Below are 27,716 nucleotides of genomic sequence, written 5' to 3' on the forward strand. Positions count from 1 at the left end.
ATGATCAGATATCATTTATGACTAGGGTTGGGTATCATTTGAATTTTATCAATTCTGGTTCTGATTCTGCTAATCGATTCCAATTCTTAATTCCGATTCCAAAAAAAGATTAAACAAAAAAAATCTATAAAAAACTTTTAAGTCAAACATTTAGATGTCAAACATATTTATTCTCTCTTTGGCCTATGGTTTTACCAAAAAATACCACAGGAAAAAAAAAAAACTAAATTGTTAAAGACAAGTAATAAAATAGGAACAAACAAATCAATTAGCAATAGCATAAATAAATAAAACTGAACAAATGTCAGGTACAGAAATCAAAAGTTTTAAAAACACTATAAAATATTGATTAATCCTCATTAAATTTACGAAAGATATTCAGTCAGTTAATGATTTACTTCAGTTCTTTGATTAACATTAATGTCCAGTGTTGGGGAAACTTACTTTTAAAAGTAATGCATTACAATATTAAGATACTCCCTATAAAAGTGACTAATTCCGTTACTTAGTTACTTTTTATGGAAAGTAATGCGTTACGTTACTTTTGCGTTACTTTTTAAATCTGGGCAGGGCTTGCTTGTTTGTTTTTCATATAAAAAGTTATTTTTGTCAAATGTAAAAACCTTTTCACACCAAAAGCCAAAAGAAAAGTAAATTGACGTTTGTACAGTAGACTTCAGAAGAACAAATGTCAACTCTTCAGCAATATAAAAGGAAAACAAATGTTAGATTATCTTGAGTAATTTTTGTTTATTAGTATGGATGAACTGGATCATCGAAGGTCGGCAGCAAAGACATTGGTTAATAAAATGGGATTAAATACATAAAGGATATTTGTATTATTTAATATATTTAATTATTGCATGTTTGCGTTGAATTTCACCGTTTTTATTCATTTTGAAGAACACTGTATCTGTTTTTTTAGTGAGCGAGATGAATTAATGCATGTTCACATTTATTCTAGAACTAAAGTAACTGTGAGGCAGTCATGGAATGATCTGGAGGCGTTGGATCCATTTGCAACACTTTTATTGACAAAGACGGAGTAAACGGACTTAGGTCAATAACAGCAGACTGAAACAACGTAGGCAGACCGAAAGGGTTAAGCAAAGTCCAGGCGGAGGGTCGGGGCTGGCGGCTGACAGGAAGAATAGTCCGTGCAACGAGCGAGGGTCGGAAGTAGGCTGGCGGCAAACGTTCATAAACAGTCCGGTTGGCAACAGAAAGGCAGTCCAGTGAAAGAACGCTCGGGATTGATAGCATGACTAGTCAAAACTTTGCGAGGGAAAAGCCGGCACGGCACTCCTAAAATAGCCGAATGGGGGAAGTGACCCGGGAGGACCCGGAACAGGAAGTAAGCGCACCAGGTACGAGCATGCTGGGAAATGTAGTGTTAGTAGTCTGGAGACGGTTCCCGCTGGCGGCGGTTGGAGGGAGCCACAGAGACCCAACGCCGGGGTCTACCCCTTCCACGGGGAGCTGGTCGATCAGGGTGCGTGGAGTGGAAATCGTTGGTTAGGGAGGGGTCAAGGATGTCTTCGGCAGGCACCCAGGATCTCTCCTCAGGACCGAACCCCTCCTAGTCGACCAGGTATTGAAGTTGACCGTTCCGACGTCGGGAGTCCAGGAGGCTGTTAACCCGGCAAGCCTCCTCGCCGTCGATGATTAAGGGGGGGGTCCCTGCGTAGCGGTCCCCTCTAGGTTCTCCACTCCTCCCGGATCACCAGCAGGCTTAAACAGAGAAACGTGGAAAGTGGGTGAGATACGATATTCTGATGGGAGAGCCAAACGAAAAGAAACAGGAGTGATTTGTTTGATAATCTTAAAAGAGCCGACGTACCTGGGGCTTAACTTTTTGCATGGTAGATGCAGACGCAGGTCCCGGGTTCGAGAGCCACACCCATTGGCCGGGTTGGTAGGGAGGATTGGGCCAGCACCGGCGATTGGCTTGAGTCTCCGTATGGCGGACTGCTCTTTGTAGGTGAACGTGGGCCTGATTCCAAACCTCCTCACTGCGCTGGAACCAGGAATTGGCCACAGGGAGGTCGGACGGCTCCTCCGACCAGGGGAAGAGAGGCGGTTGAAAGCCTAGGGTGCATTGGAAGGGGGTTAGATTAGTGGAAGGTTTGAGTAGGGAATTCTGGGCGTATTCTGCCCAGAAAAGGAAGCGGCTCAAGTCCTCTTGGTGGTTCTGGCAGTAGGACCGAAGGAAACGGGTCAATTCCTGGTTAAGTCTCTCTGCTTGGCCGTTGGACTCTAGGTGGTAGCCAGAGGTGAGACTGATGTTCACCCCAAGAAGACGGAAGAAGCTTGACCACAGACGAGAAGTGAATTGGGGGCCACGATCAGATACAATGTCCTCGGGCAGACCGTAAAATCTAAAGACGGCATTACAGAGAGCCTCAGCGGTCTCCATGGCAGTGGGTAATTTGGGTAGAGGAACGAATCGGCAGCCCTTGGAGAAGCGGTCCACGATGGAGAGGATGGTGGTATAACCGTTGGAGGGGAGGTCAGTAATGAAGTCGATTGCAATGTGGGACCATGGACGTTGAGGCAGGGGAAGGGGTTGGAGAAGACCAGCGGGTAGTTGTCGAAGGGACCTTGGAGGTGTTGCACACGGTACAGTTCCTTATGTGGGAGATGGTGTCAAGGCGTAGAGAGGGCCACCAAAACCGGTTTTGGAGAAGTTGAAGGGTGGCCTCAATGCCTGGATGACCGGAGCTGGGAGATGAGTGAACCTCGGACAGGACTCGAGAACGAAGGCTCGTGGGAACGTAGGTAAGGGTGGCTGGACAGTTATCTGGAGGAGGTTCCTGGGACTGAGCCTCAGCTATTTCAGTAATGATGTCCCAGGAAACGGGGGCTAAGAGTATGGAGGTGGGTAGGATGGTCTCAGATGTGGTTGAAGGTAGGTCTGGTTCGAACATTCGGGACAGAGCGTCGGCCTTGGTATTTTGAGAGCCGGGTCTGTAGGTTACTTGGAACTGGAAACGGGTGAAAAAGAGTGCCCATCTGGCCTGACGGTGATTAAATACTTTGGCTGAACGTAAGTATTCTAAGTTTTTATGGTCTGTCAGTACAGTGAAAGGGTGTTGAGCTCCTTCGAGCCAATGCCGTCATTCCTCTAGGGCCAATTTAATAGCTAGCAGCTCTCGATTGCCCACATCATAGTTTCTTTCAGTCGAGCTTAGCTTATGGGAAAAGAAGGCGCAGGGAAAGGTCTTGGGGGGTTCCCCATGCCGTTGTGAAAGAACCGCCCCTACACCGGTGCTAGAAGCGTCCACCTCCACAAGAAAGGGTTCTTTGGGGTCTGGATGGTGAAGGATGGGTGCCGTGGTAAACTTATTTCGTAGGTCGTTGAAAGCTTGGACTGCGAGCGGTGACCAGGTTAAGCGGGCGCTGCCCTTCTTGACCATAGAGGTGAGAGGGGCGGCGATGGAGCTGAAATTACGTATGAAGCGTCGGTAGAAGTTTGAGAAGCCCAGAAAGCGCTGGAGTTCCTTTAAGGTTTTAGGTTTGGGCCAATTGCGAACAGCGTTCACCTTACCCTCGTCCATCACCACTCCCTCGGGACTGATAACGTAGCCTAAGAAGGTAATCTTCTCCTGATGAAACTCGCATTTTTCTTGCTTTGCGTAGAGCTGATGCTCGATCAGGCGTTGCAGTACAGCACGGACGTGATGGATGTGTTCAGTGTAAGAGTTGGAATAGATCAAAATGTCGTCTATATAGACTATCACCCAGCGATTGAGCATGTCGCGGAACACCTCATTGATAAAGGCTTGAAAATATGATGGACTATTGGCCAGGCCGAAGGGCATTACGAGATATTCGTAGTGGCCTGAAGTGGTCGAGAAGGCAGTCTTCCACTTTTCGCCCTCGCGTATGCGAACGAGGTTGTAGGCCGAGCGTAAGTCAAGTTTTGTGAACATCTTGGCCGTACGAAGTTGTTCCAAAGCTGAAGGGATGAGCGGAAGGGGGTAACGATACTTGACAGTCAGGTTGTTGAGAGAACGATAATCGATGCAGGGACGAAGACCTCCATCCTTCTTCTTGACGAAGAAGAATCCAGCCGACGCGGGTGAGGTAGAAGTACGAATAAAGCCCTTGGCCAGTTCTTCTTGAATATAAGTGTTCATAGCCTCGGATTCAGGTTGTGATAGGGGAAAGATGCGACCCCTGGGAGGAGTCGCGCCAGGTATAAGGTCAATGGCGCAGTCCCCAGGTCGGTGAGGTGGTAACTTGGTGGCTTTGGAACGGCTGAAAGCTTCGAGCAGATCGTGATATTCGGCTGGTATGGATTCGGAGGTCAACTGCGGAGAGGGAACGGGTGGAAGCTGACAGTGTTCATGACAACGGGGTGACCAATGCGAAATGGCGCCTTGTATCCATGAAATGATAGGTTCGTGCAAGTTAAGCCATGGGTAACCGAGGATGAGTGGAGATTGAGGGGATGAAATGATGAAAAAACGGATGGTTTCTTGATGTGAGGGTTCTAGACACAAGGTGAGGTCATCAGTAGTGCTGTCAATGAGTCCAGATCCTAACGGTCTGCCGTCGAGGGCGGAATCAATCAAAGCAGTGGTTTTAATGCAAGTCTTATGAAACATCAATTTAACAGATACTTCACATTTGTTAAGTCGAATTCGGGTGTCACTCACAGAGGTTGGAGGAAGAGGAGGTCGTGTGGGACAGGTGGACCTAATATGACCGGCTTGGCCACAGTATAGACAGAGGTTACACCGAAGTCTTCTCTCCCTCTCCTCTGAGGTAATCTTAGTGGCGCCCAGTTGCATCGGTTCAGATGGTGTCTCGGTGGTGAAAGACGTAGGTGACAGGCTGGTGAATGGTCGAACGGGTTTGCGAGCTCGCAGGACATTGTCAACTCGAATCGACAGATCAATGTATTGGTCCAAAGAGAGACCCTCATCTCTACAGGCCAGTTCTATCTGCAGATCCGGATTGAGTCCCTTTCGGTAGTGAAGTTTAAGGGGCTCATCATTCCAACCGCTTTGTGCTGCGAGGGTTCTGAAGGAAAGAGCGTAATCCGCAGCTGTTCTTTTGCCCTGACGCAGCATCACAATCTGTTCCCCTGCCTCGCTGCATTCTGAGCTGGGCTGAAATACTTCCTTGAAACGCTGTATAAAGGCGGCGAACGAGGGAAAGGTGGGTTGGTCCAGCCTCCAGACGGCGGTGGCTCAATCGAGTGCTCTTCCAGAAAGTAGAGAACAAACGAAAGCGATCTTTCCCTCATCGGTGGGGTACAGGTGCGGTTGTTGATTGACGAAAAGAGAACATTGAAGAAGGAAGCCTTTACACTTACTCGGGGTTCCATCGAACTTCTCAGGGAAGGCGAGGCGTGGGCTGGCAGTAGTAGCTGGGGTGGCGGGGGGTGATGTGGCGACGGGTGGAGTAACTGTGGCGGCGGGAAGCTGTAGGCCATGCAAGACTTGTACAAGCTGTTCGGTTACCTTAGTTAACTGGTCAAATTGCGTCTGGTGTATTGACAATACAGATGCTTGGGCAGATAGTTCCGTCGTTATCTGCTGAACTGTCGCTGGATCCGTAATCGGCGAAGTTTTCTGTGAGGCAGTCATGGAATGATCCGGAGGCGTTGGATCCATTTGCAACACTTTTATTGACAAAGACGGAGTAAACTGACTTAGGTCAATAACAGCAGACTGAAACTACGTAGGCAGACCGAAAGGGTTAAGCAAAGTCCAGGCGGAGGGTCGGGGCTGGCGGCTGACAGGAAGAATAGTCCGTGCAACGAGCGAGGGTCGGAAGTAGGCTGGCGGCAAACGTTCACAAAGTCGATGAACAGTCCGGTTGGCAACAGAAAGGCAGTCCAGTGAAAGAACGCTCAGGATTGATAGCATGACTAGTCAAAACTTTGCGAGGGAAAAGCCTGCACGGCACTCCTAAAATGGCCGAATGGGGGAAGTGACCCGGGAGGACCCGGAACAGGAAGTAAGCGCACCAGGTACGAGCATGCTGGGAAATGTAGTGTTAGTAGTCTGGAGACGGTTCCCGCTGGCGGTGGTTGGAGGGAGCCACAGAGACCGCGTCTGTGACAGTAACATCTTACTCACAATTTCTCTCAACATGGTTATTAAAATTACATTATAAAATCACATTATAATGTGAACGTGGGAATTGTTAAGCGGAATTGCAATGCGCGTGTCTTATCGATTACCCAGTTATTGGAAATTTGGAATGATACCCAATCCTATTTATTACTGATGTAATTTTTAGTGTTCAGATGTTTGGTGTTCAGACATAAGAAGATGCTGTGAAGTCATTATTTCATACAGTTTTAATCTTTTGATGTCTAAAAATAAGTCACTTTTTTCCTTCTCTTTTCTGTTTGTCTCATTATTCTGTTTTTTCTCTCTCGTCCTCTGGATGGTGATGCACACACACACACACACACACACACACACACACACACACACACACACACACACAGCAGGAAACTGTGCAGCCATGCCTCATAAAATCGGCCGGATCATCGAGTGCAGTCCGGCAGACCGCTGTGGGAAGCTGAAGGTGGGCGATCGTATCCTGGCCGTCAACGCCTGCTCCATCACCAACAAATCACACTCAGACATCGTCAACCTCATCAAAGAGGCCGGCAACACTGTCACGCTGCGCATCATTCCTGGAGACGGTGAGTCGGTTTCTCACTGCAGTGGAGATCTTTCTGCACTCTTCCTGCATGGATGTGCTTGCCAGTTTTGGGTTATCACATTAAATGTTTTTTACAGATGGCCTCATGTTCTCCTCAAGCTGTCTTTGCTATAATGTGGAACTCATAGGTATGATAGCAATTCAACATCATGATGACAAGAGCACTGGATCAACGAAACACTCCTGTTTCACATGTGGAACTGTAGCAAAGGCTTCTGAAAAAGCAGTGGTTTCCTGACTGATCTCTTATGAAGACTAGATTTGTACTTTCTAATGACTGACTGTTGCAAATCAAGTCCATAATATTAATTAATTCCAAAATAAATATATGACTCATCCGTTGAGAAACTAGCTGCGTTTACATGGAGCCTGAAAATCTGTTTCTGCGCATGTGCAATGACATAGAACTGGCACGACTTGATGTTGTTGAATCGTAATTGACTGTCGTGTCAATCTGGCCGTCTGTAGCGCTGCAGGACTGCTGTTCTGAGTGCAGGACCTGATAAATATAAGCAGCATGTGCTCATCATCTCCTAATTAAGACCCGCATTAGATCAATATTAAGTCTGCTTTTATAACGGAGAAGAAGCATGCGGATGGCTATTATGCACGTCTTGAAACAGCATTAACTATGTATATGATTTCATTATGATTAAAACAATTGCTGTTTATATAAGCGCAGATGTGAACCAGTGGTTCAGGGCAGGTGCCACCTTCAATCAGGTCAAATCAGGAAAATCTGATTCATGAATTTGGAGCTATTTAGTCTCTGTTAAAGCTTCAAAATGAAAGCACAGATCTGTGTGGTTTCATTATGAGTGTGATGCTGAATCCAGTCCAAACAGAAGCATATCTCATCCGTTCCAGTCAGTCTCCTCATGATGCTGGTGTGAGTGTCAGCAGGTGGCAGCACTGACTCTCGCTGCAGGACGTGGCGCTCATGACGTGTGTTTTGTTTCCGTCGCTCCGGTGTGTGAAGAGACCGTCTCACTCCCAGTGTGTGGCGTCCATGTTGTTGAATGTGTCGATACATTGCACACAAACGCCTTTAAATGTCAGAAAAGCTGTCAGAGCTGAAGAAATGTCCCAAAATGATCTGATTCTAGTTTGAGGATAATCTGATAAACATAAACGCATAATCTTATGATATTTTTAAATTCTCACCTCTACTGTCAGAGCAAAAAAAAATTGGTAACACTTTCTATGAAGCCCCTATTTATAACACATTATAAGGGTTTTCTTAAGGCATTATAATGAATGCATAATGCATTATAAAAAATCTTATAATATGTTATATCATCTCATGAATAATCATAACAACAATTATAATACATGATAATACTTGAGTATTTGAGTTTATAACTTTTAAGAGTATGATTATGGACGCCATATTAAATCTACTTAGTTTATAATGGACTATATCGTATTGCATTTATTTTTTACATTATATTACGTTTTATTTTGATGGTCCCTTTAGTCTATTTACTATAAGCTTAGACTTTCCACCTACCTGTCAACTAACTCTCCTTAGAGTATTAGTAGACTTAGGCTAAGGTTAGGCTATAGGTAGAAGGTTCATGCACTTGCAGAGTTACTTATAATCAGTTTGTCTTTTGGGGAACCATCAAAATACAGTGTTAGCATATATCTAGCATACAGCTAATAATAATTACTGCTAGCTGGCATGCAGTTACAGAGTTACTTATCAAAAGCTGTCTAAAGGGTGCCATCAAAATAATCAAACTGATAATACAAATGTGTCATATTACACATTCATCTGATCTGATGCCTGATCTTAGGGTTCTTTGGGAAATATTATTATTATTACTTATAAGTGGTCTCTGTATGCTTTAAGTAAAGTGACATGAGTAACATGGCAAGATATGAGACTTATAATACATTATAACTATGAGCAGGTAATCATACTCTTAAAAGCCATCACCACAAATAAGTAAAAATGATAATACATTAAAACTCTTCTTATGAATACTCATGAGATGATATATAAGGTTTTTATTATAATGCATTATGCATTCATTATAAATGCCTTAAGAATACTCTTATAATGTATTATAAATACGGGCTTCATAGAAAGTGTTACCTAAATGTTTTTTACACAATAATAATGTAAAACGGCATAAAAATGACATCATGTAGGGTGACCCAATAATAAAAGACGTGTCAAAACATAAATGAATCGGCATTATTAATAGTAAGATGCAACAATACACAGAGTAAAGCAGGAAATCATAAAGCTTACCAACAAAATTTATTTTTAATAACTAACTTTTTGATAAAACTGAAAACTCATATATGGCATCCGCACCTGCTGTACTGTGAAGTGAGACCAAACACATTTAGACATTCTCTTCGCATTAAAATGACGAATACATTTTTAATAAGATCAAAACATAGGCACTCACAGTGCTGTCAGTTCTAGACAAGTACAGTTCAGACTGGATTCACCTGTGGCTTTATACTATGATTATATTGTTCAACAAAATATAATGTGTGCAATGCAGTATTTATAAATGTAGACATAGTCAGAGCATCTTTCATACCATGCTATAAGCATATGTATTGTCCATCCAGTTTGGAGGCCAGTGACAGACCAAGCTGCAAAAGCCTTAAAGCAGTCAGTGCTCATGCTCCTGTAGATCAGATCAGTCTCCAGACGGGGAAAAATGCACACTCTCATCCATGAACACATTCAATACGCATGAGCTATTTTCTCACTTTATCATGGGAAAACACAGAGAGGGTAGACAAGCCAAAGAACTCATATAAGGCTTTTACCAATTTATTTATGAGTTGTCCACAAGGTGGCGCTGTGATGAATGAGTTTACTTGCTCATATTTCTGGTGGCTTATGGCCTAAAATCTGAATCCTTGAGTGTGTCTGGAACTTGAGATGATATAGTTTACCAGTAAATCCTGTCCCTGGTCCTTCAGATAGATACTTAGCACACTTGGATAGTGAACTCTGAAAACCCATTCAATTTGAGGCTCTGTATGGTTATAAATACCCTGAGCCATGCTTGGATCCTGATGACTGCCACTCGTAGCTGCATTTTCTGTTGTTTCTGATTATAAGAGTATTTCTCTCTGACCGAACAGAGACATCAAACGCATCACTACTGACCAACGCAGAGAAGATCGCCACCATCACCACCACACACTCACCTCAGAGCAACACAGAGCCCAGGTAAACCACACACACACACACACACACTTGACTAGGACATTCAGATTTAATAATCACACTCATAATAAAACAGAAAGGTTATTTATAGCCTGACTTCTCTTTCTGTTCATCCGGCAGGAATAACAAATCCAAGCAAGCTCTGACTCAGCCACCAATCTACAGTCAGGTGAGAGAGAAAGCAGGACACATTTGATTGTGCTTCAGTCTCGTGTGTTGAGCAGTGATACACACACATGATATCTAGATCAAGATGTTTTCTGGGATCAGGAGCTCCTACTAGCTTCTTACTTGTTGTTGTTTTTTCTCTTATCTTAAGGCTAGGCATATTCCCAAAAACTATTTTTTCACATCAGTCTTCACTCCATACTTCATAATGACAAAACAAAACACAGCTCTGCTGATTTAGTAAGAAAAGGTTGAAAAAACATTGAAACAACTGTGTGTGTGTGTGTGTGTGTGTGTGTGTGTGTGTGTGTGTGTGTGTGTGTGTGTGTGTGTAACTTAAAATCCTACACTGAAAAGCATGTAAATAACACTGCAATAATTTGTATTTTTTTCATCCTGAACAGTGTAACCAGTGTTCTCTTTATAAATCCATGAATATTATATATTATCAATAAGCTGAGTCCTTAGCCATCTTCAGGAATCGGCTAAAAACACATCTCTTCTGTCTTTATGTGAACTCTAGCACTCTCTACTCTATTTCTGTTTCTTGTCTATTCTTTTTATATCTTCTATCTTTTCTATATTTTTTCTTTTTATTTATTATACAATTAACAAAAAAAAAAATAGTTTGCTCTATTCTTTTTCTATTCTATCCGTTTTCTTTTTATTTACTATATAATAAAAAAAAACTTGCTACATATACTGCATTAAGCTAATCTGAGACTCATAGCACTTACATAGCATTGCTCTTTTGTTGATTTTGATTGCTTCCATTGTCTTAATTTGTAAGTTGCTTTAGATAAAAGCGTCTGCTAAATGTAAATGTAAATCTTTATAAATGTAAAACCTCATATATCTAAAGGATTGAAGAATCCACTATTTATTCCATCCTGCTTGGGTATTAAACACAAATATCCTGATTTACGTCTCTAAATGAAAGTGCATCATATATTGCTTGTGAATTCCATTCTTACAGTTAATAGACTGTGTTTATGACCGTCTGTATGTGCAGCCAATAAAGTTTGGCGAGAAGAAAGGCATGACGTTCATCAGCGTGTCTACACTGTAGAGTTCATCATAATCGGTGATGCTGTCTGCATTGGATGCGGCGCGGCTCGACAATAAACCGATGCCTCGTTCTGTTCATGACGTGCAGACACAAAGTTGACGTGATTTGCTTCGGTCAGTTTGTCTGGTCCAGTGTAGACGGCCTCAAGCTGCAGCGGCGCTGTACGTCCGTTGTAGACAAAATATATTTCTAAGAGCAAAGTCTCCACCTGATCACAGTGCTGTCGAAGAGAAACATCTTAAATGTTGAAGATATATCATAAACAAGAATTTTAAAGGGTTTTTACTAGTGGTGGGCCGTTATCGGCGTTAACGTGAAACTCTTATCGCGCGATAAAAAAAATATCGCCGTTAATCTATTCTCAAATTTGGGTTGGGAGCTGGGTCTAAACTACGCAAGCTATGATGACTTTCACCTTGATAGTTTAACGCGGATGTATACCGAAGACTGTAGAATATGGCCACGCGTTTAAGTCTCCTCCGCCAAAACACAGACGGGATCGCGTCGTCCTCCATTCATAAAAAACGAATCTGTACTATAGCTATATACTATAGCGAAACGCCACGTAAATTCGTCGTTTTTTGGATTCATAAATCAAATGTTGGTCAGTCACTTAATTCAAATCGCGATATGGACTAGTGTATGTGAAAACTGAAATGCAAAAAGATCGTTTTAATATGAATCCGATATGTTCCGTTTGCCTAACGTTAGCTGTATGTATGCATTGCGGAGACGAGCTTTTACTACACGCATACTGAAACACACGTGACGCTCCCGGTAATTTTTGGCATTTTCATCTCACATGAACAGATAAACTCAATCTTCCAAACTGCTGTGAGTGTCACTTTTACCGTTTCATTTGAGAAAACTAGCATCATATCATACAGTATGACACAGAAACTTCACGGCAACCTGTCAAAATAAAAGTACGGTGTAACATGTAATGGGCTGGGTAGGTGTTGACGTTAAAAAAAACACAATCTAATAGGGAGAAAAAATAATTTCATTGTTAGTTAGTTAGTAAACACAAGTACATCTAATTGAACATAATTTATTTTCATCAACAAATTATCATAGAACAGCTTTATGAGCTTTATGATCCATTCTCAAAGACTTTAAGTCATTATTTGGGTAGCACACATATTCTGAATGCCTTCAGCAGAATTCAAATTAGCCATTTTAATCTAGATTAAAAAAAATTAATCTATGCCCACCCCTAGTTTTTACACTTATGTTCTGTTTTGTATGTTTGTGTACTTATTGTAGCAATTACGACTGGGTAATAACTAGCTACAGCCCTGATCCTAGCCCATGTAGTTAGCTTATATTACTCAGGAGTCTGTTGGAGAAGCACACTGCAAGTGCACATACTGTTAAAAATAATAATAATAAAAATAAACAGTTAGTTATCAGGTTTGATTTGGTTGTGTTTGTGTGTGTTTAGGAGGCAGAGTATTATTCGGTGGACCTGGAGAGGGAAAGTAAAGGTTTCGGCTTCAGTCTGAGAGGTGGAAAGGAGTACAGCATGGACCTGTATGTGCTGCGATTAGCTGAGGACGGAGCTGCTGCCAAAAACGGCAAGATGAGGGTAAGACTGACCCACTGACACTCGTTCTGCTTTGACATCTGTAATGTGAGCGCTTTGATCAGCAGAAGAAAATAATGCCCAGTCTTTATCTCTGATACGATCTGCCACCATCCCATCATCTCTGTTAGAATCTGTCAAAGCATCCTCTCTCTGTTCAATTTAAACAGAATCTTCATGTGAAAATACTCTTGCTCGTTCCACTGTGCCAGTTCTCCCTCTACCTCTTCCTCTCAATCCATGTCATTTAAAATAAAGAAATTCTTACCGTTTAGGAAAATTACATGAACACGACATGAGAAGAGCCATTGATTCTGTAAATACTGATGATAGAAAGGCTGACAGAAAGATCATTTTAAAAAGGCTTGGAAAAGCCCTCGTTGATTCAGCCTTCCCTGCAGATGTGTTACTTTTCAAAGTGTTAATGCAATCTATTAACTCCACAACGACCAGCTCTTTAGCACAGATTCTGCAAGTTCTGATCTGTTGTTTTACTGAAAATTGCTCTACATAGCATCAGTGCTGGAAGTAACCATGGTTGAAGAATACACATTACTAAAAACTGAGCAACTAGTAATTCACTTTCTTCCATTACTTATTGATTCTGTTTGTAAAAATGGCAGTCTGTACAAAAAAGATTCTTACAAAAAAAGTTGCATCTGAAGAACAAGGAAACAATGAAATGAAAATTGTGTGCCACTGATACAAATGAATGAAAAGGGCATAAAAATACATCAGAATGACCAAATGTCTGTCAGATCACAGTTATGTAAAAGCTGCTTAAACCATTAAAATGAGATGTGAAGTATAACAAATTGATTTTAGTTCAGCATGCAACATTGAAATGAACATTGTCTTTAGTATCATCAGTCTGTTTAGGCCACTGATCAATCTCGTATCATTCACCAAAGCCTTGGGTCCACTGAAAAAGACACTTTTGTCTTGCTCTTGCTCATTTGATCTTTCAACAGCCAGCCAGAGATGAGTCCATGCCGCTGTGTTTCCTTCTTAATCGCATTGACCTTTTTCGCCAGATGTGCATTTGCAGAAAAGCAAGTCCTTGAAAAGTGTAAACCCAAAGGTTCTGTATGAAAACAATTTGTAGTTTATCTTTCCTTCAGTAGGGTCTGAACTCTTGTTTATTTTCTCAGAGGGAATCCAGATACTGTTCAAGGAAAGGTGGTGATTTTGGCAGGTTTGTTTTTGTGTTGGGACAAGATTGACACAAAAATATCATATCACGATTCACTATTTTATCACGAGTCATGTTGGTTTTACTATGTTACAAGTTGTCTGAGCAGTACAGCCAAACTAATTGCCCTATTTTAAAACCAAAACCTCACAAGGTAACAAAATCTAAAACAAAAAGAATGTCAGATGTTTAGGCCAAAGTGGGCGAAGATAAAAATCTTTGTCATTGTTTTATAAGAAAGAACAAAGATAGGTTACATGTTACAAATACACATAATATACAAATAAAACAAACAGTGCTTTAATTTTCAGGTACATTAGGTGTATTTATCAGTAGCATTCAATAAATTGAATTAACAAATACAAAAATAAATTAAAGCAAGTCTTATTTAAGCAACTGTATTAAAGTTCTTCAGTTGTGTTTTGTTTTATTAGGCTACCTTCACCCAAAAATGACAATTCTGTCATCAGTTACTCACTCTCAAGGTTTTTTTTTTTTTTTTTTAAACATAAACATGTTGAACATAACAGTTGCTGGTCTCCAGTTACTTCCATAGTATTTAATTAATTTTTTCCCACTATCAAGGTGCTACTGTTATCCAAATTCATCGAAATATCTTTTTGTGTTCAGCACAAGAAAAAAATTAATAGAGGTTTGGGACAACAAGTAAGTGACTACATTTTTGGGTGAACTGTCCCTTTAATGACAATCGGCAGCATGTTTAGTTCTGTCGCTTTAAGAGCTGCACGCATCTAATGTCTACAGGTGCACATCAGTTTTTCTCTCAACTGTTTACGTTCACTGTAGACATAACCAACTGTGTTTATATGTAATCCTTGTGTGTTTTTGACAGTATTAGCGAATCAGCCGCTGTTTGACTGGCTTTTTGCGCACACGCTTCAGGTGTACACGCTCATGAGGCACATGCCAGAACAGCGCACGGACGAAATGATGTTATTTAACCGGCAAGGCTTTGAAGCACATGCAAATAATAAACTTCTGTGATTGTGAATAAGTTCAGTGTCCCGTGAGTGAATGACGAAGGCACACTGTAACACGATACTACAAGGTTTATTCAAATGCAGATCGTGGAGACGTTTTAATCATCCACGATCAAAAATTGTCATATCGCACACCCCTACCTACAAGTTTTAGAAGCATGCATGTATGCGTGTAATTAATGTTCTTATTCTCTTTCAATTTCCAAGTCCATCTCTAAACCGAGATGAGCATTCTACTATGAGCATACCAAATTCAGTATCAGTCAAGATTCGTTGACCAGTGACTTTGCAAGTGTGCGTTTTCAGCGTTTAACAAATACCATTTTCATTTGTGAGAAGCACCAGGTTTTGTTCCTCAGCTGAGAAACGCTGCTCATGATGCTCTTGATCCTCCCGTGAGCTAATGCCGCTGTCCACCTCGTTTACAGGTTGGTGATGAAATACTGGAGATCAATGGTGAAAGTACAAAAAATATGAAGCATTCTCGTGCCATCGAGCTGATCAAGACCGGAGGTAGACGCGCTCGACTGGTGCTGAAGAGAGGAGATGGATCCGTCCCAGAGTATGGTGGGTACAGATCGAGTTCAGCTTCTGCTTCAAAGTGTTCGCTCTTCACGTTTTAATCTATCCTGAACTGTCTTTTCTTCCTGCTTAATACCATAAAATTATTTGTTGGCGATCTGTCAGCCTCTGTTCGGTAGTCTGATGTATTCATCTGGAGAGTGAGATCATCTAGTTCTTCAGACAGCAGATAAAACTATTGCCATTTGTCTGAGTGCTGCATGTTTCCTTTCTCTTTATTTATCTCTGTTTCTTTCTCTTCCTGATCTCTCGTTCTCTGGCGGGCTCCTCAGCTTTGATGGGCCCCCATCTCGCTGCCTGTCTGAGGAATGATAAGTTGGGCGAGCCCTGCTTCTACCTAATGGGTCAAAACCAAGCCACGGTTTGTAAAGGACATTCTGTGTGTCACCCACTTACACGTTATGAGCCCTGCTTAGGTGCACGTGTGTCGTAACCCTCACCCGCTCCCATGCCACGCTTTCATCTCACCGCGGTGAACCCGTTCAGCCGATCGCATGCTCCGTGGGTTGGTGTTCCTGATGGATGCTCAGACGCCTGTGTGATGGACAGTGTGTGCATGTTGTGGACACTGCACTGCTCTCATATCGCTCATAACACAGATGGGTGAATGTTACAAAAACATTCAAGAACTTGCCTAGGTCACAAAAAATTGATTAAAATTTTAAAACAAAATACTAAAATAGACTTTGTTTTTAAAATGTATGCAAAATGTAGTTTCTTTTGTTGTTGATTTCAAGGTCAAATGTTACCCATATAGCAAGTTTTGTTAGATTTCACCCATTAGCAAGTAATAAAATGAGTGAGATTTTGTATTCTGGACTTGTGAAAAAAGATATAACTTATATGAAGATATATACTCCTCTTCAGATCAATGTAATCTCGTTACTCCAAAAAGCATAGCATCAAGTGGTCAAACATAGTGTTGCAGTAATGACAAACAGTGTGCTCCACAAGCATTAGCACCCTTGATTAAAAATAAGCAAAACAGGCCATGAAAAAATGTCTTGGTGTCAAAAATATAAGTAAAAGCATTGGAAGAAAAGAATGTCTGTGTTTGATGGACCAGGAAGAATTCTCTTTAGATGTGACACTAAGCCAACTGATAGCTACTATATTATGTAAATACCATGAACCATAATGTGTAGTTGCATACTCTGCTTGTGAACAGCAATTCCCAGGAGTAATCCGCTGCCTTAAAGACATTCACCATTGTCAGTGGTTTCAGAGATGCACGTCTGGCACCCCTTTCACCTTCTCATTTGGTGCAGTTCATTGTGAAGACATATTGTTTACCACCCCATCTAGTTGTTACCTTGACTATCTTTAACACCTTTCCTCTATTTGTCCTTGGCATGTCATTGTTGTCTCAGCATAGTGTGCTCTAAAGCAGTGTTTCTCGAACCTGTCCTTGGGACCCCAGCACTGCACATCCCTATAGGTCTCTGCACAGCATGGCCTTGTCTCTAACTTGACGTTTGAAACTCAAAATGTCGTCACCCAACCGGAGTTCAGGAAGTCCTGATAGTCTGTCCTTCTGAAAGGATTTGGAGATTGGAAATTGAGTGAGGTTCCAGCTTTCTGTCTGCTGCCGGTTGTTGCCATGCTATGAAAACGCATAAATCTCTTAGCAAAACAGAACGTTTTGTTTTATAAGCTGTGTTAAAAAAGATATATTCTGACTCTTGGGTGGCAACACAATCTAAGCTACCCATTAGCCCCCACTTGCCATGACTTCATCATGAGGTGGGCACCCAAGGCACTAAAAGACAAGGTTCTTGCCCATTCTGCGTTTGGCTAGAGGCTCATTAGGATTTAGGAGTACAGCATGCATGGATATACAATGAACATCTATTCTTGCCTAACAGTTCTACGACTAAAGGGGGAACTAATAAAACCACATGAAGACCTTCTGATCTTGGTTCTAGACCTATGATAGGTCTCCTCTCTGGAGGTGGTTTGCATGCATACTGATCCTGATTTTGAGCCTGTTGAACTCCCTCAGTCGAAAAGGAATCTGACATATAAAGGCCTTTCCACACATGACGGACAACAGATTACTTTGAGTGCTTCCATATTGACCACTAACATTCGTGCACTGAAAAAGGAATGTCCGACTAACCAGTCCGATAAATCTTTTCTGTTTCGCAAAACAAAAACATGGCTGTCCAATAAGATTTGAGCATTACATCATGTGCCCGGAGCAGCTGCTGTTGCACAAAAGGACGAGAGTGGTGGCACTGTTTCGAAAACCAGTGTAAACAAACACAGAAGAGGAGTATTACGAGAGAGAAGAGGCTGCGCTCTTGTTATCATCGCATCTGAGAACAGATGGTTATTCTCGCATGTTCCTAATATAATTTCTATTAATTCTCCACTGAATTATGTGATCTGGAGAACACTGTTTTCTTTCACGTGTTTACTCCTTATTAAAAGAAATTAATTTGAAACATTTTTCTACTGTTCTACACATGAAATATGAAAGCAAACAGAACCAAACTTTATCTTAAGTTAATGCTGTATATTGAGCAACGGACGACATTAAATCTATATACAAGATGCATATCTGAGGAAAAATGCATTGGTCGACGCCACCTAGTGTACAGGCGTGAATTAGCAGAAGGCGAACAACTGGTTCGCGCTCGGTTTGAAAGCACCATTCGCATCGTGCTCAGTGTGGAAAGGCCTTAATGCCCATCTGCCTTTGGAGAAGAATCTACTTTTTCAACCATAGCTGAGGATTGGTGGTGTCCTCCAGAGGTCCACAGATTTCCTGACATATGCATGACCAGTAAAGCGCATGCCGTGAATAGAATGGATAGTGTGTGCATTCCCCCATCTGCGAATAATGGCTCGAGCCACTTCAGCTGTAGCTCACCTTGAAAATGTCTCAGCTATGACCGAAAAATTACCCTTGCATTTAGGAAAAGTTAAAATCACAGTTTTTCAGAGACTCAATCTAGGACAAATGCTGGGTACAGTACTTTGCAGAAATCTCCATTAATAATTTTTATAGGCAATTACATCATCTCCACTTGTGTAGTTTATTCATTTATATGACTTGGTTTAATACAAAATGAGCAGGTGTGTCCAAACCTTTGACTGCTTGTGTAGATGTTGTTGTATGAAATGTTTGCTTTTATGCTTGATTACATTTTGTGTGAGTTCTTCACTCTCAGACGCTGAGGGTTTTTCAGTGGCCTAACGTAATGCCTTTCTTCATTCATTTCCAGACGGCCCAAATGACAGCTACCCTCCCTCGCCCGGGCCACAAAATAATTCGCAAGTGAGGACCTTGCTGGCCAGCGGCCCCTTTCATCATCCGTCCGAGTCCAGCTATACATCAGAGTATCACACACCATCCCAGCCCAAGCAGCACCAACCGAAAGACAGGCAGCACGATCAGGCGAGAGAACGAGAGAAGGACAGTGGCGCAGGACTGTATTCCAGCGCTCCGCACCACCGCTCCTGGAACAACGGCCCCAGCCCCTCGCCGTCCCCCGACGGCAGCAAAAACGGCTCTCGACGCAAGGTCAAGAAGTCCGAGTCCGAGAGCGGCATCGCCAAACTCTTCAAAACGTTGCGGAAAGAGGGCGGATTTGGGAGGAAAACGTCCAATCAGGATCTAGCGAGGCGAGGCCGCAAACCATCCGTAGACTCGCAGAGCGGCGCTGGATCTCAGGTGCGCAGCGGGTCCTTGGATCGCTCCTCCACCCGGAAGCGCAACACCTCTCCAGACCGCCGCAGGGCCAAGTCCGTGGACCGGCGTGCGACGCGCTCATATAAAGATCAGTCCCCCGAACGGAGCTATCAGGCCTCTTCCCAGGGCCTGCTGTGTCAGATCTCCACTCCGGAAAGGCATTTCCAGCCCCAAAGAGAGCCCCAAACACCCCGCCGGACCTACAGCAAAGAGGGCTACTTCACGTTCACCCCTGAGCGATCCCACAAACCCCCGGCCCACGCTCTCACTCTCGCTCACACACCTGAACGCGGCTTGAAGAACAGGAACATTCTGCTCAACTGCTCTCCGTCCGGTCAAGCGGAGAGACAGGGATACTTCATCAACGGAGCCTCGGAAAGACACTTCCACAGGAAATCGGACAGCAGCAGCGACGGAAGTTACCTGGGAGAGGGCGCGACTCCACAACTTAGAGATTATTACAACACCCTGAAAGCCAGCGGCGCCAATGGGACCGGCGTGGGCCTCGGCCAGAACTCTCCGAACAAGAGACGGCTTTACAAGGAGAACCACGCAGACCTCAGCATCTGAGCGCTCCACAGGGCCGAGCTTCAGCACCGCCGAACCATGCTTCTTTTTCTAGTTTCCACCTGTCCCTTCGTTTTTATACGTCGTGTTGCGAGCGAGATCCACGTTTTGTTAAGACAGACTTTTTTTTTCCAAAATGCGTCTACGTCGTGTGTCGTCTTTTCCCCAGATTTACTGAACCAGAGCACAAGCATTCAACGTTTGTTTCTTCTTTGTTTGTACATTTTAATAGGCGTGTGGCAAAACCTGAACTCAGACTACGATGCTACTGTTTAATTGAGTAATATATATTTAAGCTGTATATTTATTTTGAAAAACTGAAATGTAACTTGATGGGATGTCCGAATGAAAAGAAAGCATCATTCAGTCTTGGTCTGTTGTATAATATCCAACGTTGTTTGTCCTGACACTGCACTGGACTGAGGCGTGAGCCGCCCATTAGCAAAAAAGAGGGGGGAACGAAAGCAGAGAAATATTACCTTGTGGCACAATGTTTTATTTATTTATTTTTTTCTCCGTAATCACCAGAAACGAGACTAAAGGCACATATGCACAGTTGAGAGAAACTTAAAGCAAGTTATTTTATGAATGAATCGGATGTTTTAAAAAGTGACTGATCACTTGAGCTACAGCTTATACATTCATTAGCAAACACTGGATATATGAAACGTGAGCAAATGTTGTCATTTTTAGCAGAAGTCTGACATATTTTGAACGGTCCCTTACGCAGCCACATTTACCTCCATAAAGTAGAGTACCAAAGGCGATCGAAACGCTCTGAACGAATGGAATCCCGTAACACGCTTGTGAAAAGGTGTTTGAAATGGCCAATGTGACACGTCGACGCAGCACACGTTTTGAGCCGAATGTAGAGTCGCAGCACGGGAGATTCAGGTTGCCGGATGCGATCCAAAAGACTACGTGAAAACGGCACCTGGCGCAACCTGCCAAACTGAGCCAGCACTCGTTTTGCGCCCCGCTCTCCAGAGCCACCGAGCTTGGCTGATATGCATAAGCAATACGTGTTTGTTTGGTGCATTTCGACAGGAACGTCATCTCTCGACCAGGAACGAGAACAGGGATTTCCTTCAGCGTCATCTGAATAGTACTGTATCAAAATGAACGTATCAGCTGCTGTCTTTTGTACAAATTTTATTACTGTATGTACTTCACACCTGCGTAGGTAAGGATACTGTTGCCTTTTCTCTGTACAAAATAAAAGAATTTATGAAAGATGTCCACTTGGAAGAAGATATGCTGATATGTTTCTACTCTGTGGATGACGTGCGTGCTCAGAATCAGGCAGATGTAAAGCTGTATTTTTCCCTCTATCCAGGAAGAATGATTGAAAACGGATGCTTTTCAAGGAAGGGGTTGAATATCTGTTGTGATGGATAAGCCTGCTTTTTTTCTAGAGATCTTGTATACTGTCTGTGGTCTCTGACAAGTTCTATGGATTTTAAATGCTTTTTTCTGTGTCGACAAAAGCAGTACATGTATATGGTCTAATTTTTTTTTAATGAAACTATGCATATAAATATAAAAATTCTGCATTGTCCATAGCTTTATTTGACTCATGAAGTTCTACATAACATTAGTCTAAGTTCAAGTAGACGTGGACTCACACAGTAAAGCTTTTTCTTCTTCTTGTTTGGATGGATCACAATGTATATGTAGCTATCAAAAAGAAGTCTGTGAATGCTATTTTTATTATCAAATAAAGTTTTCCATACAAATTCACAATTCTGTGCTCATTGTGTTGGTATAAAAGGACTCACATGACATGAACCTGCAGAACTCAATACAAACACGTCATTTGCGTGCATTTGTGGACTTGACCTCCTTTGGGGGTTTTTTTTGTGTCCATCCTCATCTATCTATAGCTACTTCTACAACCCCTGGCAAAAAGTATGTAATCATCCCTCTCCGAAGATGTTCATTCAAATGTTTAATTGTGTAGAAAAACAAAAACAAAAAACAAGTGCATATATGCCACAAAACAATTTTCACTCAACAATCCAAACTTCTGTCTGTATAAAACACTTAAAAAAAATACAAAGACTGTTTTTACAGATCTCACAGATGAAAAAATATGGAATCACCAAATAAAAACACTGTAAAATCCAATAGTTTACCTTACTTAGATATAGTTAGTTATCTTTACTTAGTTGCTATAGTTACTAGGCTGTATTAAGTTACAGCTACTTTCAATGCAAGTAAAACAATGTACTCACTGCTTTGAGTAACGCTTACTTAAAATATTCAAGTAGCCACAAAGGAACCAATGACATTAATAAACCAGTGAGAGGCAGCAGTGCACTAATATGTTGCTAATTTGCTAAATAAAAAAAGAAGAGGAAAATAAAAGTTTTTGACGTGGGTCAATAGTTAATCTGCAGTTATTTTTCAAGTTACATTCACTTATTTCCCAAAGTCTTCTTGAATGTTGTTTCAATAAAACTGAAATATTTGAAAGAACATCACATAACCTGACTTCATAAATTGATGTTGATTTTCATAAAATGTTGTTTGTTTGTTTTTTTACCTACCATTACGGTGATTAATGTTCCCTTTGGTTGGGCACTTGGAACTTGATGCAGCAATGCAACATGGAATCATAATTTTTGGTTTCAAGGGACAAAAACTAATATGCAGGTTGCTATTAGAAGGTAACCTATTTAACTAAATTATTAGCTAATGTATTTTTAATATTTATTAATGATCTTTTCATTGCTCTTTGTAAACACCTTGAGAAACGTAATTGGGTTGAGACAATCATTTAATATTAGTGGAAATGTGCTCAAGTCACAGACAGACTTCAACATTCAGCACGCGAACCACAACAATGGTAACAATTCAGTTTTATTTATTTTTATTAATTGTGACAATAACCCTTTTATTATTTTATTTGCTCTTTTTGTTGTGCTACTACTGACACAAGACAGTAAATAAAATTAGCAAATAAAAACAACAACAGTAAAACCAACCAATTGCATAATTGATGCATGCTGCAATGCACTCTGGGAGTCAGTGAGTAGCTATACTAAGTCAAGAGTAAACCTTAAGTAAAGGATCAAGTAGCCCCTACAGTTCTTTTTTAGTTGCTAGAACTCTCAAGTAAGTAACTTATACTAACTAAGCATTTGTCAGTACAACATACTATTTCTATTTCACTTTACTTAGGTTTTTTAAGGTAATCGGTTTGCATGCTTTTTTTAAGTAAGCCCAACTAATTAGATTTTACAGTGTAGAAAAAGAGTACAAATATCTAGGAATTATATAGTTGATGATGCCCTATCTTTAAACTCGTTTCTCATGGTGCTCACAGAGTAGGTTGGCCATCTCTGTCCACCAGAAGAAAAATGCACTGGTACTTATTTATTTACAAAGCCATCTTGGGGTTGTTGCCTTCTTATCTCTGTTGTTTTATGCAACAGAAAATTGCAAAACTGTTATACTCTTTCTGTTCCTTTTACTCGAACTGACCTAGGTAAGAAATCTTTTATGTGTGCAGCGCCGTTTGATTGGAATTTCCTCCAATCTAAATTAAAATTAGAAAATCTGCTGCCTCTAGATCATCTTAAATCAGTTATCTAAATCAGTTGATCTAACAATATGCAACTGCTGTTAAGTGTTTTTAGTCTGTTTGTGTGATGTTTATCTGTGATGTAATTGATTGTATTGCCGGCCATTTGGGCCAGGACACTCCTGTGAAAGAGATTTTTAATCTCAGAGAGCTTTTTCTGGTTAAATAAAGGTTAAATAATAATAATTGTGTTGGAGCCATGAGTTATGTCGATCATCTTGGTTCAACACATCAAAGGTGCAAGCACTTTTTTTTAACTGCAGACTGATTAGCAGTTGTAATCAGATACAGGTGTTTGTTTTAGAAATGCAAAGTGTTTTATACAGCCAGAAGTTTGGATTGTTGAGTGAAAATTGTTTTGTGGCATATTTGTGCTTGCTTTTTTTTTACACAATTAAACATTTGAATGAACATCTTCTGAGAGGGATGATTCCATACTTTTTGCAGGTGCCAGTAATATTGTCCAGACAATTTGAGGATTTCTCTGTGAAATTACCTGGAAAGTTCAACTGCACACCAAGAACATAAATATGAAAATATGTTTTAATGTCAAAAGTCTGAAAACATTGATTATTTGGATTATTATTATTATTATTACTCGATTTTATTCACGCTGCTAGGCAGCCTGGAGTCCGTGGACCAAATTTTCACCTCAGATAGGGAAACAATCACAGAACGGGGAGGAAGCAGCAAGACGATGACGCCTTCTATGCGACTCACCGAAGCAGTTTGTTTATAACTATGGATCCAGCATGGCAGCAGACGCGAAGTTATCTTTCGATGCAGCCTTAGGTAGTGTTCTGAGGAGTTTAGAACGCAAGTTTATTTTAAAAAAAGAGCAACTTTTGGCATTAAACCATTTCATAACCAACAGGCTTTGGCAAAAGCCTCATATATCAACTAGCCCCGTTAGTGGCTAACACCGTGTCTAACGTTACACCGGACGCGACAGTTGCCGCGCCACAACAGCTAAAGTCTGTCTACACTGGACGCGACAAAGCGACAGTTGCAAATCATTTAAACTTTGTGTGAGCACGTCATAAATAGAACGCGGCAGCAGATTACTGTCGGGGATTGGTGTTAGGCAATGGGGCTTAGCGAGACCCCAGTCGTTATGGTTATCTCGCCATTAATCGCCCTAATGGAGGACCAGGTACGTACGTCGTCCGGTATAATTGAAACGATTGGCTATGAGCTACGCACAGGCGCATTTGATAGACATTCGTAGCGCCCAATAAACGGCTCTGGGCATTCGTAAACCACGTCTCAAGTACGAGAAAATGAACATGTGGTTCCCAGACCGACGTGGTTTGGCATTAGCCAGGCTAACTCCTATCAGCAATATTCCATGAAAGGTGTTCAGCAAACAATGTCTCTACTGTCTACCATGTTGGGTAACACTTTAGGAACACAAATTCACTATTAAATGGGGTTTCCCTCCATAAAATGCCAATTTGCTGCTTGTTATTAGTAGGGTAGTTGTTTGTAGTAGTTAGGTTAGGTTTAGGCATGGGTTAGGGTTACGGAATCTAAAATATGGTCATGCATTAATATGTGCTTCATAAATACTGAGCTGCATGCTAATAAGCAACTAGTTAATATTAGTGAGTAGTGTTACTGAATGTTGTGTGAGGCTGTGTCTGTGTCCGTATTTAGACAGATGCCAGTGAAAGGCAAACTCTACATAATCATAATCTATTTTCACCACTCTGACCTAGAGGAGGATTAGCACGTCAGTTCTGAGCCTACCTAATTCATCCATACATATCTGTCAAATCATCCTTCATAAAGCCTTTAATCCAAGGTGACAGTGAGGATTGCCCCGCTCTTATACTAGCATCGAATAACATATTGAGGCTGTTATAATATCCATAATTATGGCGCTGTTAACCATTTAAGGACATTTTTCAGCTCTGCGGAGTTGTCTTGGTGTTGATCAAAAAGCACTCGCCCCTTTACAGCAGACTGTACTGCGTTGGGAATATATACACCACATTAAAGCTCTCATCAGAAATCAGTAGTTTATTTAAGTTAAAATGCTACTTCAACATTGGATTCACATCACACCTCAATCAAAACATAAACAGAGCGATTTAATTTGCAAAGTGCTTTTTATTGTTACGTTGCCTTGAATACATGCCTCTACAATCACAACAAAGCCAGTATAAGGAGTCCAACAGTAAGAGAGTTAAGATATGTTTCCTTTTCATGCATTTTAGGAAGAAAAACAAAGAATCTTATGCACCATTACGCTGGACTCGTTGGACGTACTGAAACTGGGACAAGGTCTGTCCTCTCTCAAAACTGTCTTTGGGTTGAACCAATTGGGTTTTGTAAAAATACAAAAAGGAAAACTGACAGACATTTTTTTTCTGCAAGTGGTAGCGGTCGCTTTTTTCCCTGGGCCCAACACTTTGTGGTCTCTGTGTCGTGGGTCGCCGTTAAAGCCCAGTGCGCGTCGCTGCTTATAGTGCGTCGCGGCCGAGCGTTTACGCCGGGGACACGGATGACACGGACGAAGCCTCGGTCTTGGACGCGGTGGTGGAGGCGCCCTCTTCCTCCTCGAAGGGGTTCTTGCCACAGCACAGGGTGGTGATCATGCAGTGACGGAACTGCTTGTTCATGCAGATGTAGATGCAGGGGTTGTAGACGGCAGAGGACTTGGCAAAGAAGGCTGGCACAGTCATGAAGACGGGCCCGAATTCGGTCCCCTGGTTGGTGAAGATGTACCAGGCCACGCTAGCGTAGGGGACCCAGCAGACCAAGAAGCCGATCACCATGATGATGACCATGCGGGTGACCTCGCGCTCGGCCCTCTGGGTGGTCTCGGACTCCTGCTGCTGGGCGGCGGCCTCTTTGACGGTGCAGACAAGACGGCCGTAGCAGAAGAATATGACGATGAGCGGAATGATGAAGTGCACGACGAACATGTAGATGACAAAGGACTCGTTGTTGTAGCCGGGGGCGCGGGTGTAGTAGTCGACTCCGCACGAGCACTGCATGCCCTCGGGGATGTAACGGGACCAGCCCACCAGGGGAGGCACGGCGCAGGAGCAGGCCATGACCCAGGTGAAGGCCACGCCCATGATGGCGTGGTTCTCTCCGAAGCGGAAGTTGCTCACGGGCTTACAGACCACCATCCACCTCTCGAAGGCCAGCACGACCAGGGACCACAGCCCCATTTCACCGCCCAGGGTCGCGAAGAAGCCTTCCATGTTGCAGCCGAGGCGTCCGAACACGAAGTAGCCGTGCAACGAGGTGTACATCGTCGTGGTGAACCCGCCGAACACCATGAAGAGGTCGGAAATGGCGAGGTTCAGCAGAATGTAGTTGAGAGGCGTACGCAGCTTCTTGTGCTCGATGGTGACGTACAGAGTGAGGAAGTTGACGGGGAAGCCGGTGAGAATGAGGAAGAACATGTACGCCGCCAGGCAGGCGTATGCCCACGGGGCCACCAGGTAGTACTGGGGATACTCGTACGGGTCCCTAACAATGCCGGTGGCATTGGACATAGGCACGTAGAAATTCGGTCCCTCTGTACCGTTCATGGCTGCGGTTGGATGTGGTGCTCAGCCCCTTCCGCGGTAGTCTTTGGATGCTCGGTAGGACTGTGGAAAAACGAGGGAGGACCGTGCTACGACTTGACGGGGCGTGAGCGCACCCCGCTTTATAGAGACTTGCTCGGGATTAACCCATGTTTCCAGGCTGTCAGCATGAGTCTATTTAGGCCACAGCTAATAAAATAATCCCAACCATCATTGCACTGCATATCTGGCAATTTATCAACTTATTAAGGTTGTACCTGACGTGCAGGTAAGCGCTGATAAAACACACACACACACACACACACACACACACACACACACACACACACACACACACACAAAACCAGCATTTTGGATTGCAACGTCACCTAAGGACAAATGCAAAGCCCAGAATTTCAAAATTAGGCAACAAAATAGCAAACCAAGTGCTATTTTTTGAAGCACACTCACATTTTAAGCAAAACACTTGACAAAAAAGACTTAATACGGAAGCTATTCAAAATGAAGACACGCTCATGTTCTCAAACCACAAATAGTTACCATACTAAAAAGGCATGTTGGGATAAAAGATGCCACCAACTTTCATAAATGTGTTTTACAAAATGGCTGCTGCAAGGTATTAAACCACATGTTGTCAATCAACAAAATATCAAAACAAAGTGCTATTTTTTGAAGCACACTCACATTTTAAGCAAAACACTTGGCAAAAAAGACTTGATACAGTAAAGGCATGCTCATGTTCTCAAACCACAAATAGTTTAATGTTACCATAATAAAAGGTATGCTTGGTATGGCAAGATGTCTTAAAATATAAATCCTTTTCTACCATTTA

The 27,716-nt window shown here is 42.2% G+C and overlaps 2 protein-coding genes across 13 annotated transcripts in view; one reads left to right on the forward strand and one right to left on the reverse strand.

Annotated features, from left to right (window-relative positions):
- magi1a (membrane associated guanylate kinase, WW and PDZ domain containing 1a) overlaps window positions 1-21,490 on the forward strand; it is a 107,240-nt gene extending 85,750 nt beyond the window's left edge. For 8 of the 12 annotated variants that reach the window (XM_073819520.1, XM_073819517.1, XM_073819521.1 and 5 more), the window contains 6 exons: window positions 6,470-6,670; window positions 9,808-9,895; window positions 10,013-10,061; window positions 12,574-12,717; window positions 15,336-15,474; window positions 18,720-21,490. In XM_073819520.1, the coding sequence (XP_073675621.1) occupies window positions 6,470-6,670; window positions 9,808-9,895; window positions 10,013-10,061; window positions 12,574-12,717; window positions 15,336-15,474; window positions 18,720-19,756 (1,658 nt within the window). In that variant the 3' untranslated portion in view covers window positions 19,757-21,490. Of the gene's footprint in view, window positions 1-6,469; window positions 6,671-9,807; window positions 9,896-10,012; window positions 10,062-12,573; window positions 12,718-15,335; window positions 15,475-15,761; window positions 15,851-18,719 lie in introns of all 12 variants that reach the window. The other 4 variants (XM_073819525.1, XM_073819528.1, XM_073819527.1 and 1 more) reach the window with 3 other exon arrangements.
- Window positions 21,491-25,431: 3,941 nt separating this feature from the next.
- rho (rhodopsin) lies at window positions 25,432-26,993 on the reverse strand. Its single transcript, XM_073819529.1, has one exon. The coding sequence runs from the start codon at window positions 26,885-26,887 to the stop codon at window positions 25,829-25,831; it is 1,059 nt and encodes a 352-aa protein (XP_073675630.1). The 5' UTR covers window positions 26,888-26,993; the 3' UTR covers window positions 25,432-25,828.
- Window positions 26,994-27,716: the final 723 nt, after the last annotated feature.

Source organism: Garra rufa, chromosome 15, assembly GCF_049309525.1.
Source record: "Garra rufa chromosome 15, GarRuf1.0, whole genome shotgun sequence".
NCBI lineage: Eukaryota > Metazoa > Chordata > Actinopteri > Cypriniformes > Cyprinidae > Garra > Garra rufa.